Raw genomic sequence first — 22,636 nt, forward strand, 5'->3', positions numbered from 1 at the left:
TTGAAAATACTCAAACCGAGGCGTACTTAAACCGAGGTATGACTGTACCAAATCTGCTGTTGCATATAGGGTTGCTGACTCCCTCTGGGGGCAGGGCAGAATTGTTGCTCATCAAGGCTGACCAGCAAAATGTGGAAAAAGCAGCCTTTTCTTTTATTACTGCAAAAAACTGCAAAGGTCAAGCCTGTGCAACTTCCCTGAACTTGCGTGACTGATTCCAGTCAAGCTGCTCGGGTTTCCTTGTTGTGGGATGAGGAATATTTTAAACATGGGAGTCCCGGGGGCCCTGTCTATTTTGAAATAGTAAACTAAAACCCTGCTTTTCATGTCCTTAGGGACTTAGAGCTCAGAGACAAGAAAACCAGCAGTGAATATAGCAGCAGTTAAAATGTAACTTTATTGTTCTGATTGAAAAACCACAGAGAGAGAAATGTTACAAAAGTACTAAAGAAAGGCAACATTAACAGAGGTTCGTCTCCCCTCCATTCCTTCATCTTGGAGCATCATCTCGGACGGCATATTCTGGGCCAATCAGAAATAGTCATCCTGTTTAGCAAGGGGGGAGCGCTCTGTAGTGTCTGTGGGACAAGCATTTGGCTCTAGGCAGGGGAAGTAGCACCCCAAACCTTTCCTGACCACGATTCATGCTGGCTGTTTGTAGGCCAAACCTAACTTGCAGAAACGGCAAACTAGGTTACATTTGCCCTTGTCATATAGGGAGGCTAAAGCCCATAAAGATTACAAATCCCATCATGCATTGTTGACCATAGAGCCTGCAAAAATAGCAATAAAAGACAAGGAAGCAAATTTCCCCTCTTTTAACTGGAAATGTTTCAAAAAAAGACCTGCCTTATTTCATTCCTCATTGATTTTGTTCTCATTAGAGCAAGCCAGCGGGCAAAAAGCAGCCTGCTTTTTATTTCATTGATGCTGGTGAAAAGAAGGCTGGGCGCACCACCGAATTTTTCTTTCATGGGATGGGGCAGTAAAAAAAAAACAACCCAAAGCATCGACTCCATTATCACAAACATTCCATCCACTGCCACCTATGTGCAGGGAGGACTTAAGGCAGCAGAGTCAATTCATACTTGCAGCTTGGAAAGATTCTGGACTTGAGATTCCAAAGGGAACATGAGCAGCTGAGGTTGGCTTTTTCTATACGGAATGTTCTATGGCCAAGATTAAGATCTAAGGCCCAGATTCAATTAACCCAGCTTGCTAGCAGGAGCTAGTGCAAAGGCTCCTACTAATGCAATGGGGCTTCCCCCCGCTCCACATCTCCTCCAAATCTGCTCTGGGGGGTCAGGAGGAGAACCTCCTAGAGCAGTGTGTGGGTTGAAGGGGGTAATTTTGTCTGGCAAGCAGAAAAGCTTGCGCTGATGGAATGATCAGAACAGCACGGCACTTAATTCCTCCCCAAGTTTCAGAGAAGTTGTTCATGCTATGGCAGACTCACATTTCCCAAATATTGTTTTGCATATATTTTTTTTTCAAAAGTAAAAAAATGGTGATTACATATCAGAAACAGTTGCTTGATTGTACACCATATTATTATAGTATGCCAATAAGACAGATGTCTGAATACACATCTTTGAAATCACAGAACTAGAGAAAACAGTGTAGGCCCAAGAGACACTGTAGATTTCATCTGGTTTGCAGGGGACCCTGTAAATAGAGGCAGCAAATTCTGTGGCCCTCCAAATTTGGCTGGACTACAGCTCCCATCATCCCTAACCATTAGCCATGCTGGCTGGGACTGATGGCAGTCCAACATCACCTGGAGAATCATAGGTTCCCATCCCTGCTGTAAAATTTGGGCCATTTAACAGCACCAAAAACTAGCCCCTCTTGCATCAATGCAGACAAGCAAGAAGAAAGATCATCAATGTGGAGCAGAGGGGGCTGCAGTCGTGTTAAGCAGCACTCCGGCCCCCATAAAGATGCTGTTAGTAAAATATATTTTGTCTTCCTCTTTCTCCCTCACTCATATCTACAAAGAGTCAACTGAACAGCCAGCTGAGAGCCGGCATTTGCTCCCAGTGCCTATTATATCTCAACTAGTGCAGTGAATATAAATCAAAGGCAACCCAAGCACACATTATTCTATCCCCTGCAGTGCTAACCCATGCAGCTGCAGGATGTGAGCAGTGTGATCACATGGATGGAGCCAAACACATGGTTGGGAACCCAACCATGCACTTATGGTTTTCATACATATTCCCCAGCCAGATGGGGACGGCGCCCAAGGAAGTGATGCTCATATGGCTCAATAAGGGGCTTTCTAGCCAAAGTGAGAGGAAATTGTGCCTCTTCCCGCCCCATTTTCTTTCCTGAGTACCTTCTGGCTAACATCTGCCAGACATAGAACATCCTGGGGCTCCATGGCATATTCTAGACTGCACAGGGCAAGAACACGTGACATTAGTGAACTCCGCAGATGAGAAAATCCTTTGGGACGTACTCTAGAAGTGTGTGTTTGTGCCATGTCGCAAGGCGGCCCTGGGGCTGCACAACCTCAATGTGCTTCTTGTTCCAGCCTTGTAATGTGGTTGCACAAAGAAGATCTGGTCCACCCTCCAGGGGCAGCTAAGCCAGATCTACCTTGACCTTTAGTTCATGAGACCAAAGAGCATTCTAATTCTTGGCAAGGTCACTGGGCTTCAGAGAACAATTCCCATTAGATTTGGGGAGGGAAATGATAGAACCCTGCTTATTCTTCACATTCCACCACCTGGATCACTGCTCATTCATTAGGGCAAGATGCCAACTTTTAATTGTAAGAAAAACAGCTTTCTGCATTATCAGACACCATCTTGATAATTGTACTATGGCTTACGAGCTGAGCTTGCTCAATGCACATACATTCCCTTTCTGCAAATCTTCAGAAGTTACGACGGCATGAAAAACAGGCAAGAGAAAAGCCACCCATCTCCTGTTACCAACAATCTTGGTGGTTATTGCAAAACAAAAACAAAACCAAAAACATGCCCTCCCATACCCAGTCCCTGCTGGGAAGTTGGTTGGAATGAGGATTCCTGAGAGTTTGGCGTTATCTCCTTCAGTAGGCACAGGATGGTTCTTCAACTGGAGCTATCGGGCTCAGAGGCTTCAAGGTGCTCAGGGATCGGAAGGCGAAGGCCGAGGGGTCGTACACAAAGTGAGGTGGTGGTCGGCTCCCATGGATGTGCTGCGCGGAAACGATAAAGGTGAGGACAGGTATCAGAGCACATGAGACTAACGTGCACAAGAGAAGCTGGAAGTGAGAACCCTATTTATTTAAACAAGCACAGAAGACTCAAGGTGGCCCGCCCCCTTTATAATACAAAAGAAAACCAGCGAAGCAGCAATCATAAAAGAGTAAAAATGAAAAAGCAGGGAAGTGCTGAACACCAGCCATAAAACTGGCTGATATTCAGGCAGCACCACTGAAAAAGTCATCTAAGCAAAGGTGCTTTAAACAAAATGTCTACAGGCATAGACAGGGGTCTAGCTGTATTTTCTGTTGCAAGGAGCTCCATAGCCTGAATGCCACCACCAAGAAGGCACCTACCCTCCTTCGATTCCCTCCTGCCACATATCTAGGCATAATCGTCATTGTTTTTTTAAGAGCCTACCAGGGACCTTCCTCTTCCAACAAGCCTTTTAAGTGGAGATCTTCACCCCAGTCTGCATTTGTACTGAAATTATTTTAAACTGTTCTTATATGTGGAGTGGGTCTTAAATGTCTGTACTGTTTTCAATAAAAGGCATTGTTTTCCAATGGTTCTACCAAGGCTTTTTTTCCAGCCAGAACTTATCAAAACTCAGTTCCAGCACCTCCATCCTAAGAGCTCATGGTGAGTTCCGGCACCTCTTTTTCTAGAAAAGCAGTGCTGGTTACTACACTAGTGTTTTGGTTGTAACTGTTTCATTTGTTTTTATAACTGCATATTTTATTTTTGTGGTGAAAGGCGGGCAAGAAATCTTACAAAACTAAATAACCAAACAAATAAATGTGTTGCCATTAGCTGGCATGAGCTCTGCCAAGAAAAGGTGGGTTATACATATTTCAAAATGGAAATTGGAAAATAAATAAATGAAAAGGGAAATGAAGACAACACATAGGGCTATGCAGGGGATATGGCAAGGCACAGCTTCATCCCCATCTTAATTGTATGCTGCCTTTCCACAAAAAGGATCGTGCTTAGAGCAGCTTACAAGGAAGAAAAAAAGAAATACATCTCTCCAAATCAACCGTCACAAGAACGATTCCATAATAACATGATAAAATAACAACATAAAAGCAAATACAGCAGCATACAGAAAACAACATTCCAGTACTATAAATGCAACATCATGATCCTTCCTGGCAGCAGCAAAAATATCAAGGGTACTTGAGTTTCGCCTTGGTCCTAGAAACACCTTTCCCGTGATGTTGCTCACAGCCCCTCTCCTGCAACAGCTTCTTATAAGGATTCCAAGATGGAGAGGAAACACCTATCCCATAATGTTGCTGCCATGGTGTTGACTCTAGACACCCTGCTGTTTCTTTTCCTGCTTGCTTGCTTCCCTCCCTCCCTTCCACACACCAGTGTTCCTAAATGCTAGCGTTTACTCAACCAACTTGAAGAGACAGCCCTTTTGCTAAGCACTGGGATTTTTCTTTCCTTTCCCATAGCACCAACTAGCAGGTCTTTTATCCCGAAGTGACCCCTGACACTTCATGGCCATGTCTGTCAAGAGGTGGTCACTGTATCCGGAACTTCAGTCTTTGATCCATGCATCTTCCCTAATGGATTCTGACTTACAATCAAACAGTGAAAAGGTCACAGACAGAAAGGGCTTCTCTGTTGCTGACCCTGCCAACAGGGTCAAATCCCTTTGTCAGCAGGGGAAAGGGTCCATTAGATTATCCGGTGCATTCCCTGATGCTTAACATAGGAAACGGGAGAAGCCGTTGGTTCAATGGAAGACAAAGATTCAGCTACCTGACAACACTGCTGTATTCTGCCTCACTGATCTGAACATACAGATTTCTGCATGGGCATTCGCTACCCCACAGGGTTATCAGCTGAGTTAAGAGTTATGAGTCCAGATTTTGTTGCATACACTTTTGGGGGGACCTTTAAGGAAAGAATATTGGTTAATATCCAATGTGAGTCATTCTCAGAGTACACCAAGGGGACTCAACTTACTTCAGTTGGTCCATTTTGAAAATGACTTACATTAGATGAGACCCACATCACGTTTTATTTTTTCACTTGTGCCAACTACATTAATAAGCAACAACAAATAGGTAACATCTCAGCATAGTATAAAGACAGGGGCGAGTAAAAATAATAAAATAAATTGGCAGGGCAGAGTTGTTATGTGAAGATGGGGAAAGCAACCATCTTTTTATCTTCCTTGCCCCCCCCCCCATATGAAAGGGAAAAAGGACAAATATGTATTTTCTCAATGTATCTTCAGCAACCCAGTTAATTGTATTTCCATTTCTTCCCATATATTTTGGTGCATGAAACAAGCAGAGAAGAGGGTCCTTGCCAGAGTTCAGAAAATTATCCTGCTCAATGAGATGCAATGAGTAAACTTTGGATCTTCACCACATTTACATAAAATCTTAAATCCCAATAATCTCATGCTATTGGGCACTCCCACTAGGTATGAAAAAGGACCCACATGTCCCACTATGCAACATTTTCAGATTATGCTGTTTGTGAATTCTATGTAACATAATGATGTTTGTATAATAAGGATTATAACGATTTCTAAAGTGTTTCCTCCAGGTTTGTGTGGATAGTTGAGTTAAGAGGCATTTTGCTGTATTTTTCTTCACTGATCCTCTTCCAAGTGGTCTCTGAAATCTGTAACCTTCAAGCTGGTGCATGTAAAAATAATGTACAGATCCAAGGGAGTAAATCCTTGGAGTTTATAGCTGCAGATTAAGACTTTTCCAGTGGATATTAAATCTGAAGTAAAAGGGGGTTGTGTGTGAAACTGCACCAGAAGGTGGCGCAATTGCAGTAAAGCACACAGTGACTTGAACACACATGCTTTTAGTGTTGTGGCATAGCTCTCTGGAATTCTGGTCACCACAAGAGAAGTCAGCCCCAACATCGTAAACATTTTATGTTTGTTGAAAACTTTTTGTCCCTCCCCTCAAGTCTTCCCAACTTGGCCCATTTTATTTATGCAGCTTTTAATACTTATTGGCTTTGTTTTTATGATTTACACTATGACTCACTTTCTCTTTTTGTGCACCACTTGGGTATTTTTTTAAAAATATGTACAACGAAATAAATAAACTGAATATATTGATTAAACAGTAACAGTCTCCGTTTCTCTCTGTTAGAGCTTGTGGGGGTGGAAATAACCTGTTCTTGCTCTAAGAATGAAAGATGTGCTGCATTCCCCCCCCCCCCATTTCCCTGTTAACTAAAACTAAGTCTAAGTTTTCAATCAATGCAATCCAACGGGAAGAGCCCAAGCCAGCATAGCTAAAGGACAGGAATAAAAAATAAAATAAAATTGGAGGACACCACTATAGTTACCAGCTGCAGCCACCGAAAACTGGTAATTGCAAGATGGTTGAAAGATGTTGTTAAGTATTTCCTTCACCCTGTACTACAGCATTCATTAACATCCAGTGGAAGGGCGTTCCTCTTGTACCATTTATCTCTACTATGGCTGTACAAACATTTGCAAATAATCAACTATAATTAAAATTTGGGAAGCTGTTTAATAACCCAGTCTGGTAGGACAGCTGACCAACCTTAGATAAAGAAGGTTATAATGAACTTTTCTCTCCCCACCCCCAGTCTAAGCCAGGCATAACCAATATGATGTTGCCAAACATTATTGGCTGATGGTAGCTGGAGTCCGACAATATCTGAAGGCCATTGCATAAGTTACCCCAGGTTCTATGTGATTCATCTGCCCATATATATAAAGGTGCTGTTATTCTAAGTTCCAGTTGGACAGGTAGTTCTGCAATGCTTGGGGGGGGGGAACAAGTTTTTCCTCTTTTGCAGTTATGTGGAATCAGAAAGAGATTCAAGTGACCAGCCTTTGAATCCTTCTCTACTGTGACAGCAGCCAGTAGTTAAAGTTATTAATATCTCTGAACTTTGCGGAAGTCTGACCCTAGGTGCCTCTGGGGTTAAACAGTGAAAGCGTCAGGAAACGTCTCTGAACAGGTGCCATGAATTTAAACCAGCAGTACTGGCTTTGCAAACCAAAATATTTCCAATTCAAGATGTTCCCATTTCTGTACCGCGAGGGCAGTAATGGAAAACTGTAATACCATATCACCCGTGACACTGCACACTTTTTGGTCCATCTAACCAACGTTTAGGCCTCTGAGGTTAGCATTGTTAGAGAGCTATAACTGAAGATTGCAGAGCCACAGCGGACTATTTCACTGGTAGAGTTCAATTGGCAGAGATCATTGATGATTAAACACCAACAAACACCCTATCAGGCATAGGGAAGTCGAGGCCCTTCAACTGTGGGACTCCAACTCCCATTGGCCTCAGCCTAGTAGGGACAATGGTGGTAATAATAATAATAATAATAATAATAATAATAATAATAATAATAATAATAAATTATTTATACCAACAATGTCTGGAGGACTAAAGTCTCCCCATTCATGCTGTATATGCAGAATGCCTTGCTTCAGCTGCTCTGAAAAAGCTCTGACCAAACACCAAATTCAAACGATAACAACTCCAACTATCATCATTCAGTCCGACAAAAGGTTATCCTAGCATTCACTGACAGAATAGCCAGTGGGTGGGTGGGTGGATCTACACACGGGGGAAATGCTAGAAATCACTCATAAATTAAATTGTTATAACAAAAGGGAAAAATCCGCTATATAAAATTGCATAGAAATGTTTTGTGCTCTACTGCGCCATCTGCTGTTGCATGTTTATAACACATTCAAAATGCTGGGGGTTTTTTTTTACTAAAGTAGCCAAGTCCGGTGTCTGGAGCCCTTGGCCCAGTGGATCACATCTCATGTTCACTTCCAGTATTGGCAACCAAACAGGAATCTACAGCTACACTAAACCTGATTTATCAGAGACTGCAAAAACTGAGCTGACTTGAAAGCACAGTAGTAAATGTTTTTGAATCCTGATTGATAGGGGGATTCGACCTGTACGTTGATGGATGCATGGAAATCTTCCTCCAGCTTTAGAATCACCATAGGTTTGCACATACAGCAGAAGGAGTTGGTTGAATGAACGCAGCACTTCAGGTAGCATGGGGTGGGGTGCAATTTTTGGAGCGCTCCTCCACATAGAAACCTCCCTGCAAGCAAAAATCTAGCTCTACAAAGGTAACGTTTGTGGCTCAGCTACTTCCCTAGAAGAAGAAGAAGAAGAAGAAGAAGAAGAAGAAGAAGAAGAAGAAGAAGAAGAAGAAGAAGAAGAAGAAGAAGAAGAAGAAGAAGAGTTTGGATTTGATATCCCGCTTTATCACTACCCGAAGGAGTCTCAAAGCGGCTAACAATCTCCTTTCCCCTCCTCCCCCACAACAGACACCCTGTGAGGTGGGTGGGGCTGAGAGACTTCAAAGAAGTGTGACTAGCCCAAGGTCACCCAGCAGCTGCATGTGGAGGAGCGGAGACACGAACCCGGGTTCCTAGATTACGAGTCTACCGCTCTTAACCACTACACCACACTGGCTCCCTATTGTCTTTTCACTCGTGACAAGGTCTTCTTTTGTTCTGCTATTAATTTAAATTTTACAGCTTATCTTGTATATAATAATAATAATAATAATAATAATAATAATAATAATAATAATAATACAGTGATGCCTTGCAAGACGAATGCCTCACGCAACGAAAAACTCGCAAGATGAAAGCATTTTGCCATTTTTTTGTGACTCGCAAGACGAATTTTTCTATGGCCGTGCTCCGCAAGACGATTTTTTTTGCATATATATATATATATATATATATATATATATATATGTATATATATAGGTTTGTTTTAAATCCTATGGGAAACCGCGCTTCACAAGACGAAATTTTCGCAATATGAAACGACTCGCGGAACGAATTAATTTCGTCTTGCGAGGCATCACTGTAATAATAATCTCAATCTGCATTCCAAACCAGTACCACCCATTCAACTGGCAGCCCCAGCCACCACAGCCAATGGTGAGAGATTATCTGGGGGCTCACAGGTCCCTGCTTTCATAAACTAGCAATATCAGTGAGGGTGGCAGGGGGCATCCGGCCTGCTCTTTTCCGCTACTGATCATGGTCAAGCAGCAGCTTTTCATTATAAGGATTCTGATATGAAACCCGCTTTGAGCGAGATCCTCCCAAGCTGGAATTTTTATGAAGGAAAATCCTAGTGCTGCAACGTCTGGCTATCCATAGCTCTGCCCCCCAAAATCATGCCCAACACCCACATGCACACACCCTGTAACCTTGGCGAACAGCAAGAACACAGCAGGAGAGGCACATTTCGAGAGCACTCACCAGCTGCCTGCTGTGGCATTATGGATGGTTGTATGCTCTGGCAGGCCTCAGAGTGGGAGGGTAACATAGCAACCTTTATTCAGAGCTAAAGGGGCAGAATTAATCAGGCAGATTTGTCCCTCTTCTGAGCAACGAAGCTGCCTGCCAGTACAGAGAGAGAGAGGGAGGGAGGGAGATGGAAATGGACAAAGAGGCTGACACTGCCCTCCATTTTGAAATGCCAACCAATCAGGATCAGTGAACATGCAGCAGCTGGATGTGGTTTTTTTGTGTGTTTTTTTGTTAGTATGTGGGGTTTTTTAAATAAAAAGTTGCAGGTAGACAACGAAGCTGACAGGCGAGGGAAGGATGACACTTGCTAACTACTCAAAACTCCAAGACGTAAGGCAGAATAGGGCCTGGAAGCTCTCATGGGGTCCTGATAACGGGAAACAAGTCTTCACAGCAGGAAATCTAATTTGGCAAATAAAAAATAAAATACATAATGTGGTAAAAAGGGATGGCAAAAGCAAAGGAGAGGCTTCAACGGAAGTTGGCCTGCGATGATAGCCCCTTATCGGGCCTCTACAGTTTAAACTATTTATTTTTGCCAATTATCACTTCACCAAGGGCATCACGTTGAAGGTTACCAGGTCTCTCCAGTCTTCCAAACATGGCCACCTGTTTTAACACACCACAATCCCCCAGAGGATTTCAAAGGGTATCCCAAACAGGCCATAATAAGATGAAAATGGAGAGAACCTACGCAAGCCGGGAATCCACAGATTCCCAGCTTGCAATTTATTTATTGTTAAGAGTAGGTTTCAATCATTTGTAGATCCTGACATATATAGCAAAATGCACGGGCACTATTTTACTCCGTTTTGTGTTGTTTTGTAACTAGCCTGCTCTCCCAGTTTGTGTTTTACTTTGCTACCACCCCTCACTCCGGGGTGTGTGTGTGTGTGTGCAATCCTGCTTTTTTTGTCTGGCAACTACAGCCACAGCCAAGTACAGAAACAGGCATTGTGGTGTGTGGTTTTGAAGAGAAGGGCTATGGCCCCAGGCAAGTGTTTTAGAAAGAAATTCTACGCTCAGTGACCAATGAAGAAGAATAAGTGGAATCATTTGGGTAGCATAACATCCTAGCTCTCAGGTGTGTATACTTGACAATATGCATATTCTTCTCCAGCTTACACTTCCTTTCCCTTCCTGTTTTATCTTCTTTGTGATTACACTGCAAGCCCTCTTAACAGAGACCTGTCCTCTCATACTGCAAAGTGTCATACACGCTGAAGGTGCTGTTAGCAAAACCACTTACATAACACAGACAGAGTCCACAGAGAAAAGAAATCATGATAAACACTATACTGAGCAAGACTGAACCAAAGCGGTATATAATTTGAGGAACACAGAGGTTTTATCTTTCTTACTTTAGGCCAGGCATAGGCAACCTTAGCTCTCCAGATGTTTTGGAACTACAACTGGGCCCTGTTAGCTAGGGAACATGGGAGTTGTAGTTCCAAAACATCTGGAGAGCCAAGGTTGCCTATGCCTGCTTTAGGCCTTGTATATAGCAGGGAGACATTCAATGAAATGTACAGAGGAAAGACTCCCTCAGAACCACACAGCCAACGAGGGCATGTGCTACCACAGCAAATAGCATGCCACTCTGGTTGCTAAGCAACACACCCACCTGCCCCCCCCTAGGCTAACAGAACTTTGACACTAGTAGAATTAATCCTTAAATTACAAACCAAATGATGCATGCTGCAGCACGTGTAACAGGTACAATAAAATTATTATTAATGAAATAGGAGTTGGAAGAATGAATGTAACTAGCAGGGATACAAATAAGAAAACAAGGAGCAAGACTACAGTGGTGCCTCGCAAGATGAAATTAATTTGTTCCGCGAGTCGTTTGTATTGCGGAAATTTCGTCTTGCGGTTTTCCAATGTAAACAAAGCAAAGCAAAAAAAAAGCAAAAGAATTCATCTTGCGAAGCATGGCCATAGAAAAATTCGTCTTGATAGTCAACAAAAAGATCGCAAAATGCTTTCGTCTTGTGAGTTTCTTGTTGCATGAGGCATTTGTCTTGCGAGGTACCACTGTATAGGCTTTAAATGTAAGAACCAGGGATTTGTGCTAGATGCAGAAGGGAACAAGGAGCTAGGAATGCCAAACTGTGAAGGACCACAGTCTAAGCAACAACCAGTTTATTTTTTTCCAGAAAGCCAGTATTTCAAAGCAACACCGTACAAAACTAACAGCTGTTTATTTACATATACATACGACTTTTAAAGTTCAAAAGAAAGTATAACAATGCCAATTTTCTCCCTGCTCAAGTTCTTTCCTATTAAGGCGTCGCTGTACAAAGTGTCCCATTTTTTTATTCAGCCTTTCATAACCACATTTGGAAAGTTTTGTATGCCGTCAAGTCCACCGCTTGTAGTACCTCCCAGACCTTTGGTAGCCCATTCAGTTTTTAGAGGGTTTGGCTGCCTTTCCCCCAATGTCTTGCAAATACTATTCTCACTGTGACTATTAAAATCAAAACCACAAGTTGGTCATTATCAAGTGGGCATTGTCTTATGTGAAAGTCCCATTTAACTCAGGACTTATTTCCAAGGTAACACGAATTAATAAGATTGTGCTCCACATTAAGTCTATGCAAGACTGCAGCCTTAGAGAACAGACCAGTTGCACATACAACCCATAACATTTCTTCATCACATTGAGAGTATTAGTGAAGCAATACTCAAAGCATTTTTGCAATTTCCACGAAGATTGAACCAATTCCCTTTCTTTTAATGACAATGTCAACAACAGCCATTGCTGGTCCAGAATATCTTATGTAGAATCTAAAGAGTTGGGTGCCATTACGTGGCCATGCTAATGTTTTCTTAGACTGGAATACAGAGAATCTCAGCTCCTTATTAAAACAAAAGTCAAACTCCTTTACAGGTTCTTTGTTGCTTCTTTCTATCATTTGCACCTATGCACTAATTACTGATAAACTTGAACAAAGCTTCCTCTTAATTTATTTTTCAAAACTGAAAAAGGTGCCTTCAAATAACTGGCTAGCTTAAATAGGAAAAAACCAATAAAACAAAATAGTGAAACTATTGGTGAAACAGCAGAAAAACACAGTATAGCAGGGATAAGGAACCTGTGCTCATTCTGATATTGAAGACCAGGGTTTCCCAAACGTAGGTCTCCAGCTGGTTTTGGAGTACAACTCCCATCATCCCTAGCTAGCAGGACCAGTGGTCAGGAATGATGGGAACTGTAGTCCAAAAACAGCTGGCAAACCAAGTTTGGGAAACCCTGTTGTAGGCTCTCAATTCCCATCTGCCCAAGGCTGGCATGTCCAGCAACATCTGGAGGGCTACATGGGCTCCCTATGCACAAGGTAAGGTAAAACTTGACCACACTGAGCAACAGCTCAGTAGGTTTGTCCTGGATGTGCAATGTAAGTACGCAAGAAAAGCCTGCTGGATCGGACCAATGGCCCATCTAGTCCAGCATCCTGTTCTCACATTGGCCAACCAGACGCCTGCAGGAAACCTGAAAGCAGGATTCAAGCAGAAGAGCACACTGCTCTCCTGTGGCTTCCAGCAACTGGTATTCAGGAACATTACTGCCTCCAACTGTGGAGGCAGAGCATAACTGTCATGGGTCAGCTTTGCCTGCTGAAGAGCAGCCTGGAGAAGGCGAACTGATACCACCTGCAGCTGAGCAGCCTTCAAGGATACAGAGGAGAAGGCACTGATGACAACCAGCTGGCTCTGGCCTTCTTAAACAGCTCTCAGCAGTGCAGTCGTCAGATGCTCGAAACAATGCCCGTGGTTCCTGGCCCTCCCTTGATGCATCCTGATCTCCCACTGGACCCTTGGCTCTGTGATCATCTGGATTCCCTGACTTCTGGATTGTCTGACTATGCTGCTTGCTGCCTGCCCAACCCTCAGAATGAACTTGATTTCGGATGTGGATTCTGCTCTCAGGCCAGTGTTCCTCAGAGACTCCTAGCCCCTGCTTACTCAGAAATGGGACTACGACAGTAGCCATGATGGCTAGTAGCCACTGATAGCCCTCCCCTCTGTGAATTTGTCTAATCCTCTATTAAAGCCATCTAGGTTGGTGGCCATTACTGCCTCCCGGGGGACTGAATTCCATTGTTTAAAGGTACGTTCCATGAAAAAGTATTTTCTTTCAACTGTCCCGAATCTCCCAACCATCAGCTTCTTTGAATGCCCACGAATTCTGGTGTTACAAGGGGGGAGGCTTCTCTCTATCCCTGTCTCGCCAGAGTGGTGCATGCTTTGGTTATCTCCTGCTTGGACTACTGCAATGCGCTCTTACATGGGGCTACCTTTGAAGGTGACCCGGAAACTACAATTAATCCAGAATGCGGCAGCTAGACTGGTGACTGGGAGCGGCCGCCGAGACCACATAACACCGGTCTTGAAAGATCTACATTGGCTCCCAGTACGTTTCCGAGCACAGTTCAAAGTGTTGGTGCTGACCTTTAAAGCCCTAAATGGCCTAGGTCCGGTATACCTGAAGGAGCGTCTCCACCCCCATCGTTCTGCCCGGACACTGAGGTCCAGTACCAAGGGCCTTCTGACGGTTCCCTTGTTGCGAGAAGCCAAGTTGCAGGGAACCAGGCAGAGGGCCTTCTCGGTGGTGGCGCCTGCCCTGTGGAACGCCCTCCCATCAGATGTCAAAGAGAAAAACAGCTACCAGATTTTTAGAAGACATCTGAAGGCAGCCCAGTTTAGGGAGGCTTTTAATGTTTAATTATTTTATTTCATTTTTCTGTTGTAAGCCGCCCAGAGTGGCTGGGGTATAAATAAATAAATTATTATTATTATTATTATTATTATTATTATTATTATTATTATTATTATTATTATTTTCTCCATGCCATGCTTAATTTTATTATCTGCTATCATATCACCTCTTACTTGCTTTTTCTCTGTTCTAAAAAGTCCCAAAGCCTGCCACCTTTCACAGGGGAGTCACTCCACCTCCTTGATCATTTTGGTTGCCCTTTTCTGAACCTTTTCCAATTCTATAATATCTTCTTTGATGTGAGGCAACTAGAACTGGATGAGATGAAAGCCTGCAGGAAATGGCATAAATGGGAGTCATAAGGAGGGAGCTTTTATGCTGTGACTTTTGTATGCCTTTTCACCTTCAGTTCTAAGAGCGTTGACAAGTGATGACTACTCTTGATGTACGTACTTGTCCATTTATAATCGACCCGTTTAAGATCAGTTAATTTTAAGCAGGTTCAATTTATTGAAGCTCATGTGCATGAGGAAATAGTTTGAAAGAAAGCATTGCTTTCAGATGATGCACACGTGTAGTGGCAAGCATAATCTCAGACAAGACGATCCTCACAAATGCTAGAAGGAATGTTCTTAAGATGGTGTTTACCACCTGTAGTTTTTATAAGTACTAAAACGATCAAAATATATAGGCTGCTGACTTCAGAGACACATTATTATTATTATTATTATTATTATTATTAAAAAGATCAACTAATCAGCTAGTCAAAAAAATAACAAAAATCCAATACTGTACAAGTTGAGAAAATGCTGCCAAGGACAATTACGTTTTAAGTAGTTTCTGTATCTGAAACCCCCAATCCATTGATTGGTACTCAACACAACTTCTGCTAGAGCTGTTTTAGCATCTTATGACTACTTTTACGGGATTATCATTAATGTTCTCTTAGAATGTTATTTGTTTTAACTTCCGCCCTGAGCTTGCCCGAGGAATGGGAAGGTATAAAGTAAGTCTGGTAAGCCCAAAGTTATTCCACCCCTAAACTGCACAGCTGGACTTGTTCAATGTTCCACAGAGTGCTTTGCCTCCCTTTCCTGTGGGCAGTCTGTGTACCTGCTGATGATGTCGTGGCCCTTCAACTTATTCCTTATCTGAACACTTTCTAAACATTGGCACGCATATTTAAGCTACAACCCAACTCTTCTGGCTCATCCTAGAGTTTAGCATCCTAAGGTCTTTCTGTTCTTGGCTTTGACACCCCAGTGTCTTTCCCTCCTGCTTGCCATAAGCAGAGAACAAATTGCTGCTCAACTCCCCCTTTGTATTACTGCAATGTTGCTAGGGGGTGGCGCCATTTGAAAAGGTCAAGTAAACATACCAGTGTCCTCGCTATAAGGGGGTGGTGAGGAGAGAAGCACAAGCGTGTTTACAAAGTTGTCAGGTGGCCACTGGCAACTGTACAAAGGGGCAACCAGACAATGTTCAAGCTTCTTTGAAAAGCTCTTCAGAGAGAGGCATTATGCTCAGTTGCACATAACCAGGCATAGTAGGAAATTAGCCAGATCTGGGTTCTCACTGACGCCAATTCATGATAGTCTCATTTCAACCCCTAATGCCCTCTTTCTGGCATGGTGCTTGCATTAATAAAGCACTTCCACTGTCCTATGATGCAAAAGAAGCTTTTCAAAAGGCATTTTTTTTTACATGTTTCAGCTAAATAAACTCCATGAGCTGAGCATTTGAAGGCTTACATGCAATAAAAACTGTTTACTTATCTACAGAGCATAGCAGTATAGGTGAAGAACACCAATCTAAAAAGTAATTTAGTCATGAATTACTCTGGTTGTTGATAAACAATTTTTCATGCATTGACTTGCATGGAACTCAGAAGGGTTGTGGCCTATTCACTTTCTGATTTTTCCTTACTTGGGGAACAGGGTAATTGCTCCTGAAAATAGGCTACACCATCCCTACAGCACTGACCTTGCTTATTTTGTCTCTCCATCTGGCCAGTCTTTATAGATCTCTGAAAAAGCAAGCTCTTGGGTACTGCCGCACTGGTAGAATGCATAACAATATGGAAGAGCCATAGCTCAGTGGCAGGGCATAAGCTTTGTGTGCAGAAGGTCCCAGGTTCAAACCCCGACATCTTCAAGTAAAACTGGGAGAGATGCCTGCCTGAAAGTTTGGAAAGCCACTGCCACTCAGAGCAGACAGTACTGAGGTAGATGGACCAATAATCTGACTTAAAATAAAGCACCACTCAATGTTCCTATGCTTATTGTGCTTTTAATTGATCAATTCCCCTTCAAAGACTTGCTGCATATGCAACTGGGGCTGCAGTCTTTCTCTCTTTCTTCGTTTCTCCCAACAATTTTTTTTAGTAAAAACACAATACAACATCAAACACTTAAAAATAATAATAATCCCTGAACAGGACTGCCTTCAGATGTCTTTTAAAAATCACATAGCTGTTTATCTCTTTGACATCTGCAGGGAGGGCATTCCACAAGGCAGGCGCCACTACCAGGAAGGCCCTCTGCCTGGTTCCCTGTAACCTCACCTCTTGCAATGAGGGAACCACCAGAAGGACCTTGGGGCTGGATCTCAGACACCCCTTCAGGTATACAGGGCTGAAGCCATTTAGAGTTTTAAAGGTCAGCACCAACACTTTGAAATGTTCTGGGAGCCAATGTAGTTCTTTCAAGACAGGTGTGATATGGTCCCAGCAGCCACTCCCAGTCATCAATCTAGCTGCCACCTTCTGGATTAGTTGTAATTTCCAAGCCACCTTCAAATGTAGATCAACACAGAGTGCATTGCAGTAGTCCAAGCAGGAGATTCTTCTTCTTCTTTGGCGATCACTCGTGGCCGAGTAAGATTGTCTTCCATAAACACGGTTTTAACAATAGGTCCGTAAGTGACTGTGGAGGCCAATTCTGGATCCACACATCCTTCCACAGTGGGGACATTGGTTTTCCAGGTGGAAGTTGATTTGTGGATTTGCCGAACGTGCCTTCCTCTTAGCACGTTTCTCCCTTGCGTCCTGAGATCGAGTTTCTTCAAAGCCCATGACACCTTTGGTAAAGGCTGTTCTCCAACTGGAGCGCTCGCAGGCCAGGGTTTCCCAGTTGTCAGTGTTTATACAGTGGTACCTTGGTTTAAGTACACAATTGGTTCCAGAAGTCTGTACTTAACCTGAAGCGTACTTAACCTGAAGCAAACTTTCCCATTGAAAGTAATGGAAAGTGGCTTAATCCGTTCCAGACGGGCCGTGGAGTACTTAAACTGAAGTGTACTTAACCCGAGGTATGAGTGTAATTGGTTCTGGAAGTCCGTACTTAACCTGAAGCGTACTTAACCTGAAGCGAACTTTCCCATTGAAAGTAATGGAAAGTGGATTAATCCGTTCCAGACGGGTCCGCAGAGTACTTAAACTGAAAGTACTCAAACTGAAGCGTACTTAAACCGAGGTATGACTGTACTACATTTTTAAAGATTTGCCTTGAGAGAGTCTTTAAACCTCTTTTGTTGACCACCAGCATTACGCTTTCCATTTTTAAGTTTGGAATAGAGTAGTTGCTTTGGAAGACGATCATCAGAAGCAGGAGATAACCAGGGCATGTACGACCCTGGCAAGATAATGCACAGGCAGGTAGGGTCTCAGCCAGTGTACCAGATGGAGCTGCCTTGGATATAGAGCACAGGAACATAGGAAGCTGCCTTACAACAAGTCAAGCCATCTGCCTCTGAACCATCTGCAGGGAGTGGCAGCAATGGAAGAGTTGTAGCTCTGTGGGAGAACACATGCAAATCGTCCCCATTTCCATCCCCGGAACCTCCAAGCAGGGCTGGGACATACTCCTGTTGAAATGCTGGAGACCTGCTGATCAAGAATGACCTTGATCAGTCGCTTGTTTCCCTTAATCTCCACTTAGGGCTGGAAAAGATCCTGGAGAGCTGGAATACAGACCACCAGCATGTGGTGCATGTGCCCTCTGCAACTGAGCTACGGCATCTTTGGAGCACCAGTACTCTGCAAACACGGGCACATGTCGCTTTGAACGGGTACTGCTGGTACATGTGCTTGTAAGACTTTATAGCCTTTATGTCTAATGCAAATCAGATGCTAGCCTCGGGATCTGCAATACACAGAATGAATGGCTGCCTTATGGAGTAAATGTGCAGAGTGGGGTGTTGGTGGAGAGAGAATATATGCAAGCACCCTGTATACACCCTGCAATTTGCATTAGGCCCCAGGCACTGCAGTTGCTCACAGCTAACAAACCCAACACAAGCAATAGTATGCATGTAGAAAGAATCAAAACTGAAAAGAACAAAGTGCATCTTTATCATCTTATTCTAGCCAAGGCTGTTGGCACAGGGACTACACATGCCGACACTAGGCCTTTGCCTCTGGATAAATCACTTCCCTGGCAGAGGCCAAGGGTAAGAATCATGGGCACATTGTACAGCAGAAGAATTAATGAAAAGGAGATCCAGGTTCCCACACTCACCAGAAAGAAAGGCAAATATAAGAGATCTGTTGACAGACTATGGTGTGGAAAACTGTAACCTCCCTGCAAGCCAGTCTTTTTTTGGGGGGGAACCCCCAAAAAAATCATATATAAGAATGAGAGCCATTGATTTGACCTACATCTCCTGCTTCCACTCCTACAGCAGCATGACCTTTTCTTTTTTACTCTATTCCTACTTTTAATTGTTAACAAGGCCCCAAATGGGACAAATTTCAAAATGCCGCTGGGCTGACAGATAATGCCAGAATTAAAATAAAAGGCAAGATTAACTCCCACCCTCCACCCACGTAATGAAATGATCAAAGTCTAATTACTACCTTGCTGGAGAAATAAGCCACAAAGGTCAGTCCTCAAACTTGGAAGAGCAAAGGAGGACACCCAAATATTTGCCCCTTCCATGGAGCATTATCTGATACGGATGTCTCTGTTAGCAGGAGCATTTCTGCTCTTGTACATGAAGTTTCTGCCTCATATCTAACTTAGCCAGTTGGCTTGTTTGGAGGACTAAGGATTCCATGCTTAGTTAAAGTTGCTCTCTCTTCCGAACAGAAAGAACTAGAGCTGGTGTTCAAGAACTATCATTTGCAAAGGCAACCCATGGAACTGCAAGAAACGGATTGCTGTTGTGTGAGAATGAAGAGCTTGAAAGTGAGTGCAGGTCTACAAGACAGGATCCAAGGAAGATGAAATGAGTTGCGATAATCTACTGTACATCAACTCTCACCAGAGATTGGGCTCATTTTCAGTAAATCCATCAGGGAGATGGCACTTCTCTTCCTATTTTGCATCCTTCTTGTTCTTGCTTTCAAGCCTCCTCATCTCTTGCCTTATCCATTTGGTCATTTGCAATAACTTTGCTATTTCAGCTCAAACCTGGAATTTTATGGATTACTCAAAATGGCATCACCTGTTCTCCCTTCCTCCTTGCCCAAGGCTAGAGCTCCCATCTTGCTACACTACTTTTTCTCCCATGTGTGGGTAATGAAGCGAATGAATTTGTACTGGCATACATTCTGGATAAAAGAATACTATCAAAATGCTACATAGATGGTACTATACCCATTTGCACACAGAAAAAGTCTCACAAATTTGTTGGAAAGGGTGTGGGGAAGGAGACATATATATATATATATATAGAGAGAGAGAGAGAGAGAGAGAGAGAGAGAGAGAGAGAGAGAGAGAGAGAGAGAGAGAGAGTTAGCATGTCAAGAGGTAGAAAGGTGCTGAGTGTTACGTGAAACATCTAAAACATAAGGCATATGACTGATTTCTGTGAAGATAGCACCACACCAGAAGAGTTGGTAAAGTAGCAAAAAAGCTTACCTATCAGATATGTATGATCAAAATGATCACAAAACCAGAGAAATATTTTGCTGTGTGAAGGACTTTATTTCTTACAGGGAAAAAAGAACAATGAAACACATGCTTCAATTTGGAAAAATCAAGCGGGATCAGCATTATAATTTGCAGTTCTTGGTGTCTGCAACAAGGGGCTAGAAAAAGGACCTCTGTTGTTTTTAAAGAAGAGATTAAAAAAGACGAAATGCTATTTTGTTATTAAACTGTTGGCCATTTAGAATTCTGCACTTGAAAGTTTCTTAAAGAAATAATAATCATTTCCTCTCGGAGAATCCTTTGAAACTGCCAAAGATCATGAACTAAGTTATACTGTTTTAGTTCGCTTAGTGGTTATCAGCCACTTTACAGCTTTATGATTTCTCAGATTATGCCCACAAGCTGTTTAGAGATGAGATTTACATGAATGAGCCACAAACTTCCTGTTTATTTTTCTTGGAGAGTTAGGTCATATCAATCATCTTCCTTATTTTTGTGCTTCAGTGATATGCAGAGTTAAGAAATTATTTTCTGGTGCCATTTGTGAAAGGGATGCACACCATCACCACCCCCACAATAAACAGGAGGTACATGCTGCCTAGAACTCCATGAAAAATTATCCAGCTGAAATATTTTGCCTGGAGAACTCAGCAAAATCAGGGGAATGTTTTGCAAAGCAGCAAATGGGATTTTAAGTTAACTGTTCTCAAAAGCAAGTCAATTACTAAGAAGAATGCTTACAAAAATCAAGGAGGGCTGTACCACACATTGAGAAGATGAAAGAAGCAAAAATCACCAGGTGCAGGAAATAATCTATTGCCAAGTCGATTCCCAGCACATTTCAAACATGCATGCTCTTCCTCCTGGGAAAGTGCATGGGAGAAGATTACTTTCACATCTTAACTCCTGCTTCCCCGCCCTTATCACAATAGGAGGATATTATGTGATGAAAGAAGCATTCCAAGAACAGAGCTCTGTTGTGGCATTGCTGGCCACAAAAATGCTACCTCTATAACAAATTATTGTTTTAGTTAACAGGAAAGGGGCTGCAGAAAATATTCTTGCCATCATGAACCCAATCTAGTACTTTTTTTAAAAAATAAAAAAGACACTTTTGTGCTTCAGTGAAGGACTTGAAGTAATTATTATCTATCTGCTCCTCAGCTATTCTCTTCTTTCCTTCTTACCTGCTCTCACGCAGGTATCCACACTGCTTTGAAGAAATGTGTACAGTGGTACCTTGACGTACGAATTTAATCCGTTCCGAACGGACCTTCGTAAGTCGAAGCCAATGGGGGGAAAAACTTTAAAAATTCGTAAGTCGAAAAAATCCTATCTAAACAGCACCCAAAATGGCGGACGGAACTCTGTTCGTAACTCGAAACATTCGTAAGTCGAGTCATTCGTAAGTCGAGGTACCACTGTATTAGCTTCCCAACTTCCCTCTCTAACTCACCCTAGCATCCACACGTCCACCTGGCACTTGCCACCCTTTCCTCTCCATTTCTGGAATTAGATCCCTCCTTCTACCACAGGGGTGAGTAACTGGTTCAGGCGGGGGGGGAGAGAGATAGTTGTCTCCCCCACCCCTCGAGGGCCAAGCATGTCAGGTGGGCAAGATCTCCCACCTACCAATCACCTGACATCAGAATAGCATCAGGTGACCCATTTTTGCTCGCTTGGTTCTATGTCAGACTCTGCGGCCAAAAACACAGCCCACGAAGCCCCAATAATCGGTTAATCAGCACTTGCAGAGTGCTAAAAATAGAGCTTCCCAAGACCTGCTGATCAGTGCACAGAGCTTGGGAGGCACTGTTGATCAGCTGATTAGCAGTGGTTGCAAACCCCATTTCAGTTGAGCCAGGTGAGTGTGGTTTGGCTGAAATGGAAGCTGCATGGTACCAATTCAGATGATTTGTCCATCTACCGGTAGTTCAGTAATGTCCACATTGGATGTCAGCAGCTCTCCAAAGGTTCAGAATGGGGACATTCCCAGCCCGGCCTGGAGATGTCGGGGATTGAATGTGAGGCCTTCTCCGCATGTGAATCAGATACTCTACCAACGACCAATTATCCTCATTACTGAATGAAGTGATAATCATCATTTCAGTTCTTCCTAATGGGCACAACTAATGCGTAACTGATTGTATACACCACATATCTACATATTAAGCAATGCATCCAACGATGAAATGATTAGCACTAATGCTGTGATTAATGCAAACCACCATCTAAGGATATTCAGATGTTATTCCCAACTGGCAATGATAGTAATAGAGTGGCCACCTGTTCGTCCATTTGAAGGGCTGTCAAAGCCAAGTATGGGTTAAAGGCAAAAAGCCACAATAAGGGACAGCTGGGGCCATGGAAGTTGCCAGTCAGCCGTCAGCAGAACAAACTGAGCAGGTACACAGATCACCTTGTTACACATAGCACATAGCTCTGGGGCTCAAATGCTTGCAGTAGCTGCCCATACTCTACCGGGCCAGTTTGAAGGTTCTTGTATTTACA

General features: G+C 43.0%; 1 protein-coding gene across 2 annotated transcripts in view; it reads right to left on the bottom strand.

Annotated features, from left to right (window-relative positions):
- Nucleotides 1–372: 372 nt before the first annotated feature.
- The window catches only part of LOC118083262 (uncharacterized), a 57,730-nt gene continuing 35,466 nt past the window's right edge, over nt 373–22,636 (bottom strand). Inside the window, exon 5 of one of the 2 annotated variants that reach the window (XM_035111510.3) lies at nt 373–3,187. In XM_035111510.3, coding sequence (XP_034967401.1) covers nt 3,059–3,187 — 129 coding nt within the window. In that variant the 3' untranslated portion in view covers nt 373–3,058. Of the gene's footprint in view, nt 3,188–14,145; nt 20,989–22,636 lie in introns of those variants that run through there. The other variant, XM_088666595.1, reaches the window with a different exon arrangement.

This window comes from Zootoca vivipara, chromosome 3 (genome assembly GCF_965207765.1).
Source record: "Zootoca vivipara chromosome 3, rZooViv2.hap1.1, whole genome shotgun sequence".
In the NCBI taxonomy this organism is placed as follows: domain Eukaryota; kingdom Metazoa; phylum Chordata; class Lepidosauria; order Squamata; family Lacertidae; genus Zootoca; species Zootoca vivipara.